The sequence below is a fragment of the Eurosta solidaginis genome, chromosome 5, assembly GCF_040869045.1.
Source record: "Eurosta solidaginis isolate ZX-2024a chromosome 5, ASM4086904v1, whole genome shotgun sequence".
Lineage (NCBI taxonomy): Eukaryota > Metazoa > Arthropoda > Insecta > Diptera > Tephritidae > Eurosta > Eurosta solidaginis.
The window spans coordinates 230,560,004-230,581,674 of NC_090323.1; the positions used below are offsets into that span (position 1 = coordinate 230,560,004).

The following is a 21,671-nucleotide window of genomic DNA, read 5'->3' on the forward strand; positions in this document are numbered from 1 at the left end:
GTATTTTTAAAAGGGAGTAGGCCTTCGTTCTATAGGTGTTCGCCTTTTCGAGATATCGCCATAAAGGTGGACCAGGGGTGACTCTAGAATGAGTTTGTACGATATGGGTATCAAATTAAAGGTATTAATGAGAGTTTTAAAAGGGAGTGGTGTGAAGGCGTTTTCCATATATCGACCAAAATGTGGGCCAGGGTGACCCAGAAGATCATCTGTTGGATACCGCTAATTTATTTATATATGTAATACCTACCAAGATTTTAAGGGTTTTTTATTTCGCCCTGCAGAACTTTTCATTTTCTTCTACTGAATATGGTAGGTGTCACAACCATTTTATAAAGTTTTTTTCTAAAGTTATATTTCGCGTCAATAAAGCAATCCAATTACCTTACCATGTTTCATCCCTTTTTTCGTATTTGGTATAGAATTATGGCATTTTTTCATTTTTCGTAATTTTCGATATCGAAAAAGTGGGCGGGGTCATAGTCGGATTTCGTTCATTTTTCATACCAAGATAAAGTGAGTTCAAGTAAGCACGTGAACTAAGTTCATTAAAGATATGTCGATTTTTGCTCAATTTATCGTGTTAAAGGCCATGCGGAAGGACAGACGGACGACTGTGTATAAAAACTGGGAGTGGCATCAACCGATTTCGCCCTTTTTCACAGAAAACAGTTAACGTCATAAAATATATGCCACTACCAAATTTCAAAAGGATTGGTTAATTTTTGTTCGACTTATGGCGTTAAAAGTATCCTAGACAAATTAAATGAAAAAGGGCGGAGCCACGCCCATTTTGAAATTTTCTTTTATTTTTGTATTTTGTTGCACCATATCATTACTGGAGTTGAATGTTGACATAATTTACTTATATACTGTAAAGATATTAAATTTTTTGTTAAAATTTTACTTTAAAAATTTTTTTTTAAAAGTGGGCGTGGTCCTTCTCCGATTTTGCTTATTTTTATTAAGCGTACATATAGTAATAGGAGTAACGTTTCTGCCAAATTTCATCATGATATCTCCAACGACTGCCAAATTACAGCTTGCAAAAGTTTTAAATTACCTTCTTTTAAAAGTGGGCGGTGCCACGCCCATTGTCCAACATTTTACTAATTTTCTATTCTGCGTCATAAGTTCAACTCACCTACCAAGTTTCGTCGCTTTAGCTGTCTTTTGTAATGAATTATCACACTTTTTCGGTTTTTCGAAATTTTCGATATCGAAAAAGTGGGCGTGGTTATAGTCCGATATCGTTCATTTTAAATAGCGATCTGAGGTGAGTGCTCAGGAACCTACATACCAAATTTCATCAAGATACCTCAAAACTTACTCAAGTTATCGTGTTAACGGACGGACGGACGGACATGGCTCAATCAAATTTTTTTTCGATCCTGATTATTTTGATATATGGAAGTCTATATCTATCTCGATTCCTTTATATATGTACAACCAACCGTTATCCAATCAAACTTAATATACTCTGTGAGCTCTGCTCAACTGAGTATAAAAATGTCAAAGAAATGCTTGTTGGGATGTATGCATAGCGGAGCGATACAAGGTGGCAGCTTGGTGACATACCTACAAACATAAATAAAAATCCCATGTACTTTGTTTTTGTAAATTTGATGGACAAATGTCAAAATTGTACTGCGCCGGAAGTTTATGTATCAAATCAAATAAAAAAAGTTTATAATCAACTGTTCCATGCTGCCACCCTGTACCATTTCGTCATGGATGCATGTATAATAGGCCGGGTCGATTTGTGGGGAGGCAAAAAAATCGCCCATTGCTCCGTGAAAATCATATTCTAGGGATCAAAATAAGAAACTTTGCCGAAGGAACCATACCTCTAAAACGAATTCTGATGCCCCCCCCCCCCCCCCTTTGGGTCGTAGGGGCAAATTTTGAAAAATCCCACTTTGAAATGCCTATGTTTTTTCTTTTTGGAGTTTATTTTTCTCTTTAGAAATTTACTTAGTCAGAACATATGTAAATGAAAAAATGAATTTAACTTAGTAATAGAAAAGAAATTAAAAATAATTATTAGAAATTAGCGTTTTTACAACCCCCTTTTAAAACCAAGGCATCACTGTGATGCATTTGCATGTAAACATAGTTGTGTGGGTTTTTTATTCAACCGTTTTAAAAAATGAAGGTATCACTGTGACATAATTTCAGATCGTAAAATTGCTTGTGTTTGTTTTTTTTAAGCCACCACAAGACACAGCAGGTAGAATTGAAATTGCCCCTACCCAAAAGTTCGACCCAAAGGGGGGAATTCGTTTTAGAGGAATGGTTCCTTCGGCAAAGTTTCTTATTTTGATCCCTAGAATACGATTTTCACAGAGCAATGAGCGATTTTTAAATCGACCCTCCCTAATGTATAAGTATATTTTTATACATGTATATTTGAATGTTTTTCATTTCAAAAATATGAAATCTTCGCCTTTTTTTTTTACTATTTATATAAATAATGTACTTTGTATGGTTGCACCCCATGTTTAAATAATAAATTCATCAAGCCTTGTATTGTATTTGTTGGCCTTTTCGTTGTTTAATCGACTAAACTGAGATTTTATAACAATTAGTATGCAGAAGTTGGGTAAAGAGGATAGTGACCCGTTGTTACCCCTTTAATACTTTTTTTACACACGCTACTACAATTCACTAACACTGACAAAGCCCGCGCATGCGCAGAACATTCATTTGCACAGTTTTAGCAAATAATGATTGACAGAAAATTTGCACATTAGGAAGATAGGAAGGTATTGATATAGAAGTATTATATATATCCTTATGACTCAAAAAAAAACAGCTGTTTACAGCTGTTTCTTGCAATTTTTTTTTTGAGTCATAAGCCACCTTTTCATGGACCGAGTCACATATAATCTTTTTACGACAACACTATTTCTTCATTGCTCGGAGCTGTACGGAAAGATGTGTATATTTGTTGCCACGTGCTTGCTATATTTACTGTTAAACTGCAACGAAAACGAAAATAAATTTTGCATTTGTTTATGTTGATTAATGAAGCGATTCTTGAGGTCAAGAAACTTGTTGTCTTATAGTTCATTTTTATTGAATGTGTGGGCTATGGACAGGTAGTGCAAACTAAACAAATTGTGCTGTCTTTTTCTTTATACTTATTTTTATACTCAGCTGAGCAGAGCTTACAGAGTATATTAATTTTGTTCGCATAACGGTAATCCTCAACGGCAACAACTAATCGAGATAGATATACGACTTCTATATATCAAAATGATCTGGGCGAAAAAAGAAATTCATTTAGCCATGTCCGTCCGTCCGTCCGTCCGTAAACACTATAACTTGAGTAAATTTTGAGGTATCGTGATGAAATTTGGTATGTAGGTTCCTGGGCACTCATCTCGGATCGCTATTTAAAATGAATGAAATCGGACTTAACCACGCCCACTTTTTCGATATCGAAAATTTCGAAAAACCGAAAAAGTGCGATAATTCATTACCATAGACGGCTAAAGCGATGCAACTTGGTAGTTGGGTTGGCGTGGCACCGCCCACCTCTAAACGAAGGTAATTTAAAAGTTTTGCAAGCTGTAATTTGGCAGTCGTTGAAGATATCATTATGAAATTTGGCAGGAACGTTACTCCTATTACTACATGAGTGCTGAATAAAAATTAGGAAAATCGGATGACGAACACGGCCACTTAAAAAAAATTTTTTAAAGTCAAATTTTAAGAAAAAATTGAATATCTTTACAGTATATAAGTAAATTATGTCAAAATTCAACTCAAGTAATGATATGGTGCAACAAAATACAGAATTAAAAGAAAATTTCAAAATGGGCGTGGCTCCGTCCTTTTTCATTTAATTTGTCTAGAATTATTTTAATGATGAATTTGTAGAAATTTAGTACGGGAATAGATTCTAGGACGATAACTGTTTTCTGTGAAAATGGGCGAAATCGGTTGAAGCCACGCCGAGTTTTTATACACAGTCGACCGTCTGTTCTTCCATACGGCCGTTAACACGATAACTTGAGCAAAAATCGATATATCTATATTAAACTTAGTTCACGTACTTATCTGAACTCACTTTATTTGGTATAAAAAACGGCCGACATCGAAAATTACGAAAAGTAAAATAAATGCCATCATTATATACCAAATATGAAAAAACGGATGAAACATGGCAATTGGATTGGTTTATTGACGCAAAATATAACTTTAGAAAAAACTTTGTAAAATGGGTGTGACACCTACCATATTAAGTAGGAGAAAATGACAAAGTTCTGCAGGGCGAAATCGAAAGCCCTTGCAATCTTGGCAGGAATATGGCGATATCTCGAAAAGGCGTCCACATATAGAACTAAAGCCCACTCCCTTTTAAAATACTCATTAACACCTTTCATCTGATTCCCATATCTTACAAACACATTCTAGAGTCACCCCTGGTCCACCTTTATGGCGATATACAGAAATGGCGTCCACATATAGAACTATGGCCCACTCCCTTTTAAAATACTCTTTAATACTTTCCATTTGAAACCCATGTCATACAAACACATTTCAGGGTTACCCTAGGTTCATTTTTCTACATGGTGATTTTCCCTTATTTTGTCTCCAATGCGCTCAGCTGAGTATGTAATGTTCGGTTACACCCGAACTTAGCCCTCCTTACTTGTTAAATTTTAAATAGTAAAATATATACATATGTTTATTTAAATGCATACATCTAATTTTGAGAACATGCAATCGCGTGCTTACAATCGCATCGACGCAGTAAAACTCAAAACTAGTAAAAAAATATACCAGATTCCTGAAACTAAAACTGACTGCAAAAAACCAGTCCCAAAAAACGCCTACAATTCTATTGTTTTGCTAAACTCCGAAATGCTGTGAGTTAGCTAGATTCTCACTTACTTACTTAATTGGCGCTTAACTGTTTAAACGGTTATGGCCGTTCAACAAGGCGCGCCAGTCGCTTCTTCGTTGGGTTAACTAATGCCATTTAAGTCGTTTTCCACCTGGTCCCTCTATCGGACTAGGATAGCCCTCTTCCTCTGCTTCCTGGGCGGGTTCCGATAAAAATACCGTCCTATCCGGAGCAGCATCATTCATTCGCTTAGCATGACCTAGCCAGCGTAGCCGTTGGGCTATGTTGTTGGCTGCGTAAAGCTCGTACAGCTCATAATTTATTCTTCTTCGGTACTTGTCCTCGACAACTTTCGAAAAAACATTTCTTTCGAAGCCGCTTCATCTGATGTCATGGTCCATGCTTCTGCACCATATAGCAGGACGGGTATGACAAGTGCCATTTTTGTTTGCCGAAAAAGGTCTTTACTTTTCAATTGCCTACCTACGGCGCGTTTTTTAAGGCCAATGATATCAATATCATCAACATACGCCAGCTTTTGTATGCTAATGGATTTTGCCATCACGGTTTAGTTCTGCTGCTTGAATCTCTTATCAAGAATTATATTAAGAAAATCGCAAGAAAGCCCTGTTTGAAGCCTCTTTTGATTTCGAATGGCTCGGAGAGGTCTTCGCCAATTCTTGTAGAGCTGGTGGTGTTTCCAAGTGAAATTTCGCTCAGCCTTATAGGGAACTAAAAATCAGACATAGCAGCATACAATGCGATGAGGAATGCCGGGCTGCAACCGCCAGAAAAGACGCTTTCTGCAGGGCTACGTTAAAAGCGAACGCAACAAAAAGAGTGTGCGAATGCTATAGAAGGTTGGAAAGGGAAGCGAGACTCTTCTTCAAAAAGGAAAAAAGAAGAGGCGGAAAGAAATTTCACCAAAAATTTCTGCTTACCAGACTGGGTCGATTTATTAACCGATATCGCGCCATCGATTTTTCGATAGGATTTTGGCTCAGGAAAAACAGTTCCACTACGCGTACCCAAAAATATAATTTTGGAGCCTGCGACAAAAAAAAAAAAAAAAATGGCTAAAGGGTAAATTTTTCGGCCAAAACACTCTCTAAAACCCAACAAATATATATATATTTTTTTTTCAAAAAACTGTTATCGCCAACGTTTTTGCATCCATAAAAATCGACCAAGGTTACTGCTTACTCGAAACTGGAGAACAAGCGGAAAACGCGTTTTTGGTGGAGAATGAGGACAAGAAGAAGTACTTGCTGTCATAAACCAAAGAGTCAGCGCATCCAATAAATGCTACTTTGGACGAGTACGCTATGAAAAGTAAAGTCATCTGTCGACGATCGAAAATACTGCTCTCCAAATCGCTCATCGTACATGGGATAGTTCGACACAAAAGTTCTTCGAAAGATTTACGGATCCCTATGCGTTGGGACGGCGAGTACCAAAGAACATTAGATGATGAGCTGTACGAGCTTAACGCAGACATCAACATAGTTCTGCGAATTAAAACACAGCGGCTACGCTGGCTAGGCCATGCTATGCGAATCAAAAATTATGCTCCGATTAAGGAACTATTTTCATTGGAGCTCGCCAATGGAATTAGAGCAAGACGGCTCTAATCAGCTCCAATCAGTTTGTTGAAGCACAACATGCTAAAACGAACCTTATACACGATACCAAACAGGCTGATTCTGCGGTTTGGTCTTTCGTGTGAATTTGGCAGAGCCGCGTGGCATGCGCGAATTTAGGGAAATTCCGCTTATTTGAAACCTTCTGTAAACGTTCGAATCGCTAAATTGTCGAATAAATAACTCCAATATTCTGTAATGCAAAATGGTCTTTATTAGACTAATTTTAGAGTACTTCACAATAACTCTTACTTCACAACTAATTGCGTGTTTAAATCAAACCGAAACTGATTACTCAGCTTGCGCTGCTTTTATACTCTCCGTCGCTTCATTCGCATATTTCTACTAAAGTCTAGACGTTTCGCCTTCTGCTGTATCTCCTGCTTGGTAATTGAGCTACATACATATATGCGTGTGCATGTGTGAGAACCAACTTCGTCTGATGACTACATGTGTTTGTGAGTATCTCTTCGTTGCCTTGTATGTATGTGTATAAATAATGATTGATTTGTTTACGTACATACGAGTGGCTGCTTAGTATCAGCTTAGTGATGCTAATATTCGTCACAAGATTTTGCGTAAGAGTTATTCATACTTTCTACCAAGTCTTCGCCACTGTGTTTGAATATTTCGGCGAGAAGCCGTGGCCTTGTTATGCTCGAGTACTTATTGTATACATATATGGATGTTATTATTTTTTCTAAGTTTTTCAGAAACAACTAAAGTTGAAAGTGTGGTGAACTTGCCCATATATACATACTACTTACTTTACATAATATAAATGCGTAAATATTAGAGCACCTTTTTTTTTTATTTAAAGCGAGAATATAAGTCAATTCCAATACAATTAAAGTGTTGATAAAATGGGCGGAGCTTAAAAAGGCGTGTGCTCGATAGCAACGTTCTGCGTTTTGGCTCGTGCGAAGTGTTTGTATTGTTATTATTTATACTTGAGCTTCCGATATTTAAGTGCGTTCAACAAGTAATAAAACAAAAACTCTTTTAAGACTATTTAATCAGCTATTGAAACACGAATGTAAGTGTTAACCCAGCTTCTTGCTTGCGTGCAAATTTGCGGCCTGCATTAAAGTTGAAAGCTTGACTGAATGATATAATAAGGTATTTAATGAAATAGAAGTGTGAAATGTTGGCTAGAACTGAAAGATAGATTGCTGTAGGTCTTAAATTGTTATAAATTACTAGTTATGCATTTTGATATAGGGTGCTTCAAAAAGACTTTTATTTGTAAACATTTCTAAAAGCTTTCTATCTAATAGTTGGTTTGGAAACAAGTTTTTCAGATGCCGTTTGGAGTCGGCGAAAAACATGTAGGTCCCGTTCCATTAATTTTCAGGAAAAAGGGGCACGACACAAATTGGAAGAGAAGCACTGCCTAAAATCTCTTCGGAGATTGTCGCGCCTTGTATATACATTGGGGTGGGTGGATTTGTATGGACGAAAGTTAACTGATATCGCGCCATCGATTTTTCGATAGGATTTGGATTCAGGAAAAAAAGTTCCACTACGCATACCCAAAAAAATAATTTTCGAGCCTGCGAAATTTCATCGAAAAAATCGATTTTTATACCAAAAACAAGTCCCAAAAAATATATATTTTTTTTTTTTCAAAAAACTGTTACGCCAACGTTTTTAGCGCATTCGTTTTCATGGAAACCATTTTTGCATGTATGCTGAAAAAACCCTTAAAAAAATGGCGAAAGGGTAAATTTTTCGACCAAAACACTCCCCAAAACCCAAACAATATTTTTTTTTTCAAAAAACCGTTATCGCCAACGTGTTTAGCGGACATTTTTGGGTCGGACAGGGTATATATGAAAATTTTACAATCAAATTTTTTAGTAGGTCATGAAAAAAACCTTAAAAATCAAAGTCGAAAAAAAAGTAAAACAAATGAAATTTCGCAGGCTCGAAAATTATTTTTTTTAGGTATGCGTAGTGGAACTTTTTTTCCTGAGCCCAAATCCTATGGAAAAATTGATGGCGCGATATCGGTTAATAAATCGACCCATTCTAATATAAATATATATATTTTTGATGATTGGTTGCTGTGCAACACGCCCAGAGAGACCTGTCTCAAGTAGAACATTAATTTTTTCCTGAAACCAATTATTTATTGAACTGTTTTACCCTCTGCGGTTATGTACTTAAACTATTTTATTGGATCAATATCTCTGCTGATGTCCTCTATGAAACTGTTCTCATATCGGTATATACCTGTTTTCAGTTCGGTACCTGATATTCGTCAAGGTTAAAGCTTTGCAGTGGAAGTGGGGGATCGTTTCCTTGCAACCTTCTCGTGTACAGCGCCAACGTCGCCATTGAAATAGATTCCCATTCTTTAAGATTCCCATTCATTCGGATAGAGTGTCGTAATTGGGCTGTGGTTCTAAATACTCTTTTTGTCGTTACATACTAAGTAGACTGCTTGTTTTATTTTGGTTGTGATCAGGCCACGTTTGTTTATTGATCTTACCTATCTTCTTGTGTAAGTCTCTTGTTTTTTAGGTAGGTGGACTACTAACCGTAACTAAATGCCTCAAATATGTCCAAGGACTGTGTATCAGCTTCTTGCTGCTGTCGGTGGCCTTAGAGGACAGCACGAGTTGTCTTTCTGGGGAAGAAACATGCCTTCTCTATTCCCAGTACCTCTGCTTGAAATATGCTAACACAGTTTGGCAGACATATGGAGAGTGGATGGATTCTTAACTGAGGTCTCTTACCTGCAATCTTTAAGTGTACGTCCTGTCGCTTATTTAAGATATTATGTCTGCAAGCCCAGAAAAGCTTCAGATTGCTGATAAGAATAGGGAAAAAATCTGTCTTATTAGAGTTTAATAGAATTTTGGCCTCCTCTAAAGTGTGTTCTCGGCATTGTTGCAGGCGATTTGTTGTTGTTACTGTTAAAAGTGCTACCTAGTCCAAGACGAAAATTAAAAATATCAAACACGCAAAGAGTGTACGCTCTCCCCCGTGATTGTGCACAACTAAGCCGATTGGTTACAGCTCAGTACTTATGTGCCAGGATATACTGTGCCAAAAAATAAATTATTAAAGAAGTGAAAGTATTGAAATTTTTTCAAGGACAGACCATTTAAAATATGTAAGAGTCGAAGGCAGCTTCTGCTAGGAATGTAAAATATGCGATTGATTCGAAAGGTGTCCGCTTCTAGTCGGGCGATTGACTTTTGATTACTACTTCTAAGCGACTATTCCATTTTATTCTAGCGCTCACGTCAGATTTTAATGAAGAATTGTTGCTATTATTTTTAATATTGAGATACTGTAGAACCATTTAAGCCTCTGTTAGATTTGACTAAAGCAACTCTAGTAATGCCAAAAATGCTAAACCAGCAAACTGGATTCAATTTAAAGGCTAAGCAGAGTAGAGCTTACAGGAAAGTAGAGGACTCTTTAATTATGCTTGGACTTTTTATTACACTAGTCAACAGTGATTTCGGTGCAGCTCAATTTGTAACCAAATTTGGTAGTACTCGGTACCCTGATAAAAACTGTATATGTACTTACTTTTTTAATGCTACGTACAGTTTTCTAGATGGGGTCAAGAACCCCTTTTTAAGAGGTTAAGGCATATATGGTCCCTTAACTTTGTTTCTGTTTATTCTATCAACACAGTTTTGATGTCGTTGAAAAGAGTACATTTCGCCGCTTCTATACAAGTTGTTAATATGTCTTCATAAACGTCAGAGAAATTGCAAAAATAATGTGAAAAATTCAATTTTTTTGTTAAATTTTTTCATTTTTAATCACGGTTTTCTCGAATAATTTGCCCAACCAGTGCATATGTAAATTATTTTAAAACAATCTCCTATTAATTCTGTTTTCAAAGACATTTAACTTTTTTATTTCCGCGTAGCTCTTCCTAATATATTCTATTTTAGTAAATTTTTACTGTGAAAAAAAAGTTTTTTGTTATTTATTTTATTATTAACTTTTTATTTACATAAAAACTTTCGTTTACGTGATTTTCGTGAATGAGGTAAGGCAAGACAATTACGTTGCATTCCCCAGCTGTAGTCAGCCATCATATGCTGATCCCATCGGCCTTGGTATCTCTCTTCCATAGTTTTTAGGTCCTGGTGAAACCGTTCGCCTTGTTCTTCGCTATAGGAACCAAGATTCTCCGGAAACTGGTCAAGGTAGCTGTGGAGATAATGGATTTTGTTGGACATGTTACATCCTAAGTTTTTGTAATTCTCTAGCATGTTGTTAACAATATCGGGGTAGCTACTTGACTTGTGATTTCCCAGAAAGTTCTTAGTAACTTCAAAAAAACGAATTCCACGCAAGCAGTTCCAAACTGGTCATTGAATTTGAAAAATCAGTATCTTTTATCAACATTCTTATCTGTGGGCCATAAAAAATACCCGCTTTTATTTTTTCTATGCTTAGCCTACGAAATTTTCTCTTTATGTAAAGAAAACATTGTCCATTTTTATCTAACGCCTTCACAAATTTTTCATTAGACCCAGTTAAAAATGTAAGGGTGGCAAAATAATTGAATCTCTTGTATCTAAAGGTGGGTTTATCACATTCTGCTTTCCCATTTCCAACATCTCACGTACAGGCCAGCCCCTATCTGTTCAGTGTTGGTGCTTGGCACGACTATCCCACAGGCAATAAAAACATGGGTATTTGGTGAATCCACTTTGTTGTCCTAACAAAAAGTTAACCATCTTTAGATCTACACAAATACTGCAATTATGTTCGTTATACTTGATTTTGTCTAAAACAAGTGCAATATTTTGATATTCTTCCTTTAATTTAGTTGAATGAGCAATGGGAATTGAACCATATTGGTTGCCATTGTGTAAAAGAACACACTTAAGGCTTCGTTTAGAGCTGTCTATGAAGAGACGCCATTCATTTGGGTGGTATTCTGAAAGATCCATTTTGAGAAGGAGGCCTTGCACATCTGAACAAAAAACTATATCATTTTCCGAATTAAAAAATGGCAGCAAGTCTTTCTCTCTTGTACGGTAGAGAGTCACTTTCGTACCTGTAGCCAACAAGTTTTTTTCTTTTAATCTAGAAGCCAACACTTCTGCAGATTCCTTAGATAATTCAAGATCCCTTATTAGTCGTTTAATTCTACTTGGGTTAAAGTTGTTGGCTCAGTAGACGCTATTTCTTCGATATCACTATCGCTAGATACTTCACTATTCGATGATTCACGGGTAGAATAAAATGTTGGAACAGGTGTTTCCTCTGAATGTGGTAAAGGTCTCTTAGCGGATTGAACGTTTGGATATATCATTTTTTTAACATTAACACCACACAAATCGACACAGCAGAACAGTCATCGAAGTGATTTGTTTGTTCTCTCCATTGCATAGGCACCCTGAATCTCATATGGCTTCTTCTACCATTGACCCACTGTCTCAAGTGTTCACAGCACATTTTGCAAACTATTCGAGGTATCCACGGCTTGTTTTTGTCTACAACTTGCAATTTAAAGTACAAAAATAAGCACTTTTTATAAAATCTGTTATACTTTTCCTGAATTTTTGGACTGTGTATTCCCCACAAATGTAACAAAACACATTTGGGTCATTGACACAACTACCTCGTGATGAAGACATGATATTGAATTTTTTTTATTTATTTATAGAAAGGCGCTAACACTTGAAACCGCGCTCCCGAAAGTACTAATTACAGAAAATTTAAAAAATAAAGGGGAAGGGAAAATTTTTTATAAAATATAATTTTTTTTTTCACAGTAGAAATGTACTAAAGTAGAAAATCCCAGGAAGATCTACGCGGATATAAAAAGTTAAGCGTCTTTGAAAACAGGATTAATAGATTGTTTTAAAATAATTTACATATGCACTGGTTGACAAATTATTCGAGAAAACCGTGATTAAAAATGAAAAAATTTAACAAAAAATTGAATTTTTCGCATTATTTTTGCAATTTCTCTGACGTTTATGAAGACTTTTAACAACTTGTATACTGATAGAAGCGGCGAAATGTACACTTTTCAACGACATCAAAACTGTGTTGATAGAATAAACAGAAACAAAGTTATGGGGCCATACATGCCTTAACCTCTTAAACAGGGGTTCTTGAACCTATCTAGAAAACTGTACGTAGCATTATAAAAGGAAGTATACAGTTTTTATCAGGGTACCGAGTACTACCAAATTTGGTTACAAGTAGAGCTGCACCAAACCAAAACTCTTATTTTGTTGACCTGTGTTATTTGCCATGAACTCCGATTCATGAGTTGCACGTTTGATGCCTTAAATAATAAATTAAAGTCCAATCTTTAGGTTTCGATCAAGCATGGTCGAAAAAGTTTTAATAACAACATATCTGACCATACAAAAATGTGGTCAAATAAAAGGAAGATTTGTTTAATGGTGTGTTCAATTTATACTTATTATTTAAAGAATTCATGAGCTTAACATTCAATATTCAATTATTATGTTTTCTAAGAGAAACTGAAAAGAAATAAAGAGACATTTACTGGCATATTGCGATGGTACCATTCCGAAAACCGCCACGTAATCTTCATCAGGCAATTTCGTAATGTTATTAAAGTTGGCAGTTTTCGAAATGGTACCATCGCAATATGCCAGTAAATGTTTCTCTCTTTCTTTTCAGTTTCTCTTAGAAAACATAATAATTGAATATTGAATGTTAAGCTCATGAATTCTTAAATAAAAAGGAAGATGACTTACATCATGTGATATAATTAGGTTTAATTAATCATTCGAAAAAGCGGCTCATATCGAGCGGGAATCCCTTATAGGACCGATATACTTTCGCTATGGCTTTGTCCAATGCGGATAAGTTAGAGCTGAGAATAAAGTTAAGTCACTTTAAAGCGAATATTTAAACGCTGGACGTAATTTTTTAACAAATGTGGTGATTAAGCTCTCATAGCAACAGATTAAACGAATTGTTTTTGTGCAGTTTTAATAGCCACGCTTTGAAGATGTGGTGCTGCACCATTGTCGTAATCGCTTTTGTGTGTAATTAGGAGAAATATATATTGTGGCGAATATTAGCATCACTATGATGTTAGTAAATAATCACAAAAGCAAAATAGCAAGCAACCACACGTATCTACAAGACAACGAAGAATATTCCAAACACATAAACAGCAGCTTGAAGCAAAGAGATAATTTCACAAACACTTATGTACTCATCAGCTAAGAGCAGAAATTGTTACTCACACATACACACGCATTTAGCTAAATAACCAAGTATGAGATACAACTAATATAGAAGGCATGTTCATGAAAAGTGTAGACCTTAGGAGAAATATGCGAACGAGGCAACAGAGATTTTACTTAGCTTGTGACAAAGTTAGGTTTTGCGTTGCGAAGGAGGGTGCCAGATTGGAGGTTAACAGTTGCAAAGTTGCAACAGGACAGAAGATATATTCATAGTACAAATATTTCTGATTTCATCCTCTGGTACCCCGTTGCCTTGATGTTTCGTTCCTAAATTTGCCGACCATTGAAGTAGCTTCAACCTGGCCTAGAAAAGGAGGTGCTTCGAGGATCGTTCTTTCAAAGGAAAGCATAATTATTTCCGCACCTTATTGGGGCTATCGAGCATGGTATCTAATCGTAGTAGGGATATTCACACTCTCTGTGGTAGCTCAACCGCCACAGGCTTGCAGGCAAGATTGTTGAGATGTTTTGCTGATTTAAGCTACCAACATGTATATTTCAACCTGCTTTTCTTATTGTATAAATTTGAACATTTGTATACTATTTACATAAATTTTTACAAGCATAATTTTTAAATATATACATAACTTCAATGTTTATTTTATTTTACAGTTATATTGCTGGCCGCTTTAAAATAATTTCAAACGCTGAAACCAAAGGTCTGGGTACATTCGTCGGTATATTTGCATTACCATCGTTAATCTTCATCTCGTTGATTGAATTGGATTGGAGTACCGTAAATTGGACCTTCTTATTGGCAATGTTCATATCGAAAGCTATCGTTTTCTTTGCTGTACTTATAATTTCGTTACTCATCACACGTCCTCTCAATTTGGGACGTGCCGGTGTATTCAGTATTTTCAGTACGCAGAGTAATGATTTAGCGATTGGTTTTCCAATTGGTAAGTGTAATATTCTTCTGATACCGATAAATGAGTGTAATGTGTAAAACATATTTTTGATCTTAAATTTTTGCTTACAGTAATGGCTTTGTACAAAGATGATCATCCAGAATATGCCTCGTATTTATACTTGATGTCACCAATTTCATTAGCCATACTCAATCCCATCGGTTTGGTGCTACTAGAAATCTCCAAGGTTTCCGAAAGCGAAGCCGAAGCGGCGGCGGTAAGTCACTAGTCTGATCGATTTGTAGTTTTTTCAGTGCGAGTTTAAACTACATACAAATTTGAGCTCAGTTTCACACTTTCGTGTGTCCTTTGAAAACTAGCATAGAGGGCGCCTGGATGCAAGTTCAAGATGTGGTTGAGAGTAGTGTCAATAAATGTGCCGTTGGACTTCACTTCGCTAGGACGGAATCATCGAACGGCTAGTGGAGCTCGGTTGCCCAGAAATCTCCCCTTACTTACTTACTTAATTGGCGCTTAACCGTCTAAACGGTTATGGCCGCCAACAAGGCGCGCCAGTCGCTCCTTCGCTCCGCGAACCGACGCCAATTGGTCGCACCAAGGGAGTCTAAATCGTTTTCCACCTGGTCCTTCCAACGGAGTGGGGCCGCCCTCTACCTCTGCTTCCCCTTGGCGCAGTTATTTCTGAGGGAAAAAAGCTTCAAGCGAAAGTATGGAGAAAGAGGTCACTCGAGGTTGTCCGCAGGAATCCAACTGTAGTTTATATACATATATGAAACATAGTGATGAACTCCCGGCTTCGTCAGCTCGAGCATCTTTGCAAATTCTGCGCATATGCGGATGACTTACTCTTGTTGGTAAAAGGGGTGTTCGGGCTAATGTTGAGCGCACTAGGGGGTTCACTATGTGAAGTAGTGGCTGAATGGGGCGCTCACGTGGGGGTAGAGATAACGGTGGACAAGCACGTGATAATGCTGCTTAAGGGAAAATTGTGTGACAATCGCCCACAGTTTGTCCGCATAGGCCGGGTCAGCATCAAGTATGCGACTCAAGTCTAATGCCTGCGGCTGACAATGGATGAGCGAATGAACTTCTACACTGGGAGTTCTTAAGGAATAAAATGTTGAATATGTCGTGGCAGTTACGCCGCGTCATTCGGCATGACTAGGGCCTGAGTCGGCGTGCTGTTCGTACATTCGTGGCATCTTCCTTACCTGTGGTACTTATGCGGCCGCCCTATAGTCCCGAACGCTCATGGCTGCTCATAACCTCAGGCGCGTGCTTAGCATACAGAGGTGCATGATTCTTGCCCCTGTGTGCATATGCAATGCTGGTGCTTCTTGGTGCACCCCCTCTTGAGCTCATAGTGACGCTGGATGCTGTTCCTTTCAGGATGAGAAGGGTGGCAAGCATGTGGAGAGAGAATTTTTGGAAAATGGGCGTCGGTTAGAGGGAAGTGGCTGGAGCGTTAGGACAATAGCCCCAACGGCAGGGTAACGTACGTGTATATCCGTGACGTATCGTTTGGGGCAAAAGTCCGTAGTAGGTGGATATTCAACCGGAAGTAACTTTTGCTACCAAGATTCTAAAGATGGTACCGCGGGGAGCAGATAGCCCGCGGAGCTTGCTCCGTTTCTTTTCATTGGTGTAGGAGTACCGTGGTGGCTGTGGTTGACATTCAAATGCGGAAGAGTTTTTATCTCGAATATAGAGTTGCATTGTTACCGGGTGCCATGATACATTTAATGGCAGGTACTCACGTAAAACCAATGAAAATAAGGTAAGCAAGGAAATAGTTTCCGACATTTAGGTCCACTTGCAGAATGGCAAGTTACCTTCTCAGTTCAGAGTTATTTTAAAATTTGTCAATATTGTATACGGTACCCTCTGCTAACACAGCACCATTAAGGTGCTAGCCCGACCATCTCGGGAACGATTTATATGGCCACATTAAACCTTCAGGCCATCCCTCCCTCCCCACCCCCAAGTTCCATGAGGAGCTTGGGGTCGCCAGAGCCTCGTCTGTTAGTGAAACAGAATTCGCCGCGGATAGGTGAGGTTGACAATTGGGTTTGGAGAAGCTATATATTGCGCTGGCAACCTGAAAGCGTTGCGCTACACAGCCCCTTGAATCTGGTATTTTAGTCGCCTCTTACCACAGGCATACCTACCGCGGGTATATTCTGACCCCCTAACTCGCTGGGGGATTTTACCTCGCACTGTTAACTCGGTCTTTCCTGGACATCTGCGTTTTCATATAATTTTGAAGTTTTTTCATTTATTTGCAGGCTCAAGTACCACCCTGTCCTAACGACTGTCCTGCTGAACAGCAAGCAAAACGCAATCGTTGTATAGGCGAGAATACACTGGTTGTAGTAAATACGATACGATCTTTGTTCTTCAATCCATTGTTGCTTATGACATTACTTGGACTGTTGGGTGCTTTTGTATTTCCTAATGGTTTGCCAGAAATTCTAGGGAGCACATTGCGTGTTTTTGGTAACTCATTTTCGGCCACCGCGCTTTTTCTACTGGGTTTAAAGATTGTTGGGCAAGGTGGTTCATTACGCGGCTCTGGGTTTTTGTTGCCTGGTATTCTAATTTTGGTTAAAATGTAAGTAAACTATATTTTACTTCTGAATTGGTATAATTTGTTTTATTTTTCAGTTTGGTTTTGCCATTAGTTTGCCGTCAAACTGTGAATATTATGCAAGCAGGTAAAGATTTCAATGACACAACTGAATTAAGTACTTTTGGCTTTTTGTATGGTACATTTCCTGCAGCACCTGGCGCATTTGTGATTGCCTCACAATATAATGTTGAAGTTGAGCTGGTGAGTTGTTTGCTATTTGTAGCTAAATTGCATTAAACATAAAAAATATAACACAATCTTAAAATCGGATTCCGTTAGAGGAGACAGGAGGAATGACACAAAAACATATCTATTTTAATAATACCCAACAGCGTTATCGGCCCATTATATGTTGTTGTTTTAACATCGAGTGCGAACAATTCAATTGTTATTGAAATCATCTAACTGCAGTCCAGCAAAGCTGGCTGTTACATTAAGGTTGGATCATAGGGCCATTGTTGTAAGATACGTTGGTTTACAACACAACTCAAAAGATTGTTGGTATCATGTGGGAAAACATTACATGTCAGCATTGATTTCGGATAAGAAGGGGTTTAACCTTTCACAACGTCCAGCTCGCAGTTGGCCCAGAGTGACGCGCAACTTCTTGCAAAGTCTTTTTTCTTCTGTTGCAAAAGTTTGGCATTAAACTCAGAATGAAGCTTAGCATAACAATTTAACGTCTTTGTGTGGATGGAGCTGAGGGCCTTCTCGTGCTCTTCCAGATGAAATAACTGAGTTATTGATTGCAGAAACTCTTCATAGTGCTTACGGAGGTTTCACCGTATTAAAATGTGAGGCGTGACCGCATCAAGCAATGGTTTGTTTGTAAAGCCATGTTTCCGCTCTTTTATGAAGAGCATTTCCCCTCACTCGATAAATGATGTTCAGATATCATAAGGACACATACCTAGGTAGTTTTAAGCGCATCGTTTTGGCATGCCTTCAGTTCACTCCAGCGTATGTTCCTGGAGCGAGACAAAACAGGGACGCGGAATAATCAGCCAATTGCTTAAGTTATCCTCCAGTATGTCTATTAAGCGAGGCGATTTTAACAAGTACATGAGAGGCTGACACTTTCGTTTATAAGTAGCTTCTTCATCTTGAGAAGCGCTACCAGCGAGTGATTGAAGTATTTGGATATCTGACAGTCGGTAGCTTAATGTCATCGTTGTGGATGTCCAATAGTTCTGCCGTCTGTACCGCTGTGGACTTTGTCAGTTATAATCTCCATTTGCCCGAGGTAAAAAAAAATTGAAAGACTAGTAGAGCACCAGTTAATTTTGAAACATATTTCATCTAGGAAAGGACCTGGTCCGATGCATTATCGTGCTGTTATTCGCATAAGAAACAATAGAACTCCTTGACGGGGAGCGAAGCTTCGATATGTAGAAATTAAGCAACAGAGGGGGTAGGACACCACCTAAGATATTTTGTATTGGCTAATTGTTAGATTTGTTGAGATAGGCTTTACAAAGTGAATAAAACTTATTTTTTTTTATATTCATTTATAATTTATTTTGTCTATATTTCGACTTCAATCGACTCGATCATACTGTTACCAATTCTGGGAAAATCCTGGTTATTACGCACCTTCTGCTAGCGTTCGAATCGCTGAACTGTCGAATAAATAACTCCAATATTCTGTATTGCAAATGGTCTTTATTAAACTACTTTGGGAGTAGTACAATTATACTGCACTTCGCAACTAATAGCGTGTTTAAATCAAACTGATTAATGATTATTCAGCTTGCGCTGCTTTTATACTCTCCGTTGCTTCGTTTGAATATTTCTCTTAAGGTCTAGACGTTTCGCCTTCTAAAACTTTTGTATCTTCAGCTGATGATTACGTGTGTTTGTGAGTATCTCCTTGTTGCTTTGTATGTATGTGTGTAAATGATGATTGATTTGTTCATGTACACCAAAGTGGCAGCTTGCTTTATTGTTGTTGTGTCTTTATTTTCTAACAAGATAGTGATGCTAAAATTCGCCACAATACATATCCATATGTCCCCAATGATGACTTCTGATTGAAGTCGAAATATCGACCAAATAAATTATAAATGAATATAAACAAATGAAAAATAAGTTTTATTCATTTTGTGAAGCCTAGCTCAACAAATCTAACAATTTACAATATTCAAGGCTATTAACTTTTATCAAAAATTGTGTTGGCTAAGATATTTTATTTCCAGTCATAGAAAGCCGATAAGTATTTCTTATGTTTTCGAAGAAACTACCACCAATGCAACTGTCTGGGTTTTTTTTTTTTAGAAAACATTAAGTGCGCTTTTGCAAGTCGGATGTCCCTGTAGATTTCGAAAATGTGCCCGGTTCATTTCAAACCAACTATCTTATTTGCATATTTTGAATATGACACACACATACCCTCTAAATTCACTCTCCCAGCCCAATACCTTTCCCATTACACCGATCCTTCAACGTATAATGTTTTCTGCATTTTCTTGAAGTCAATTTCTCAATCTTTGAACTCTTAGCGCACTTATTCTTTGTGCACGTTCCTATTGGCGAAAAGCTGGCATAAGTGGGCGAAACCACTCTATTATGAGGAGCTGCACTGTAAATTGTTTCACCAATTATTCAATCAATCCTCTACTCTCCATCTCTGCGTCCATTGACGGTGTTTACAAACAAAATATTTGTGCCCATCTGCTTACCTGCTCTTGTTGTTGTAGTGATAAATAAGGACACTCTCCGAATTCTTTGGGGAGTGTTTTCGATGTTGATGGTCCTTGGCCGGATGTAGATCCGGTACGTTCCGGTACCAAGCCCGACCATCTCGGGAAACATTTGTTATGACCACATGCGACCTTCTAGGCAATACCGCCCTCCCACCCCCTAGATCCATGAGAAGCTCGGGGTCGCCAGAGCCTCAGCTGTTAATGAAACAGGATTCGCCACGGATAGGTGAGGTTGACAATTGAGTTGGAGAAGCTATATATTGCGCTGGCAAACTGAAAGGGTTGCGCTACACAACCCCTTGAATCTATTTGGTATTTTATTCGCCTGTTACGATAGGCATCCCTTACATTACATACATTTTTCACTCAATTACTCTATCTTCGATTGCCCATTTCTGAGTCTTTTAAAAGCTTCAATCATTTGAGTGGCAGCTGAATTCTGGAATGTCACTACTAAAAATTATCAGAGCTCAGCTTTCATTGAAACATTATAGAGCAGAGCCGGCCACACAAATACTAAAACAATTGCATAAGTGTGTGTAAAAATTGAGTGACAACTCTCCACAGTGTGCTAAAAGAAAATGTGGACTGTGAAGTTTGAAATTAAAAAAGACTTTGGTTAGTTGATTTCAAGCTAATACTGACTATATTTACTTATATTCGTATAACTAAGAAAGCGGAGGTCGAACTACTCAGATAAAACTTTTTATAAAAGAAGGTATGGTGTTTATTCAATGCAAAATTTACTTTAAAAAATTTACTTTTTCATAAAGAAAGAACTATAAAACAAAGTAAATGTAAAGATAGAAATATATATTTTCAAAACATAAAGTTATTCATTAAAAAAAAATTTATGAAAATTAATAAAACTAGATATCTTTATTAAGTCAAATGGTAACAACCTTACTGACTAGATTACAGGTTAACTTAGTACTAGTTTAACAATTTTAAAGTAAGATTTACTGAGATAAGTAATAGGACTCAATGCGTGCCTTAAACATAGACCTTGGCATGGCAAAGTCCAGGTCAAGGCTTCTGGATAGGCGATTAAATTCTACAAGACCTCTTATAAGAGGTGCGAAACTGAAGTAATTCGAACGCAGCACTTCAACGCGGAATGTACTGTGAAAGCGGAGAGCTCTGTTAGGGACATTGAAATTCAACTGCCCAAGTAGTTCTGAGCAGTCAATGGCACCGGATATTATGTCAAAAATAAACATTACCTTTTGAACAAGACGTCTAACTTCAAGTGGCAAGACATTGATAAGCATGCATCTTGCATTGTAGGGTGGCAGGGGATTAACAAATTAATAATTAATTTATTATTATTAATTATTAATATTTAAATTGTCAATATTAATATGTATGTTCAAAGGAACTTAATAATACTAACTAAAACGTATTAAAAGTCACTTTAACATTGCAGCATATTGTTCTTATTAGCCGTGTTTTTTTTTTACACGCGTATACGTTTCGTTTGCGCGTGAAAAAAAAAACGCCTATCCTCGCTTAGATAATGCTTAGGAGACCCATCTAGCGGCAGTGGTTAAACAACTAGCAACAACAGTACACAACTAGGTACAACAGGTTGTACCGAAAAGTGGAGACACAATCCTCTGTTGTATTTCTGTGTATAACATATAGCTGAATCAGTTGTGATAGATAATGGACGCGCATAGAATACATGGAATTAGTACAGAGGGTGAAACATGGATACATATTTCAGTTACATCTGAGTATAATGCGTATT

The 21,671-nt window shown here is 37.4% G+C and overlaps 1 protein-coding gene across 4 annotated transcripts in view; it reads left to right on the forward strand.

The window, feature by feature from the left end:
* The window catches only part of anchor (integral membrane protein GPR155 homolog anchor), a 116,550-nt gene that overhangs the window by 68,001 nt on the left and 26,878 nt on the right, over nt 1-21,671 (forward strand). For all 4 annotated transcript variants that reach the window (XR_010953653.1, XM_067788768.1, XM_067788769.1 and 1 more), the window contains exons 2-5: nt 14,331-14,620; nt 14,701-14,846; nt 16,876-17,201; nt 17,255-17,420. Coding sequence is in view for 3 of the 4 variants with exons in the window: in XM_067788768.1 (XP_067644869.1) it covers nt 14,331-14,620; nt 14,701-14,846; nt 16,876-17,201; nt 17,255-17,420 (928 nt within the window). In the remaining variant the exon portion in view is untranslated. The remainder of the gene's footprint in view (nt 1-14,330; nt 14,621-14,700; nt 14,847-16,875; nt 17,202-17,254; nt 17,421-21,671) is intronic.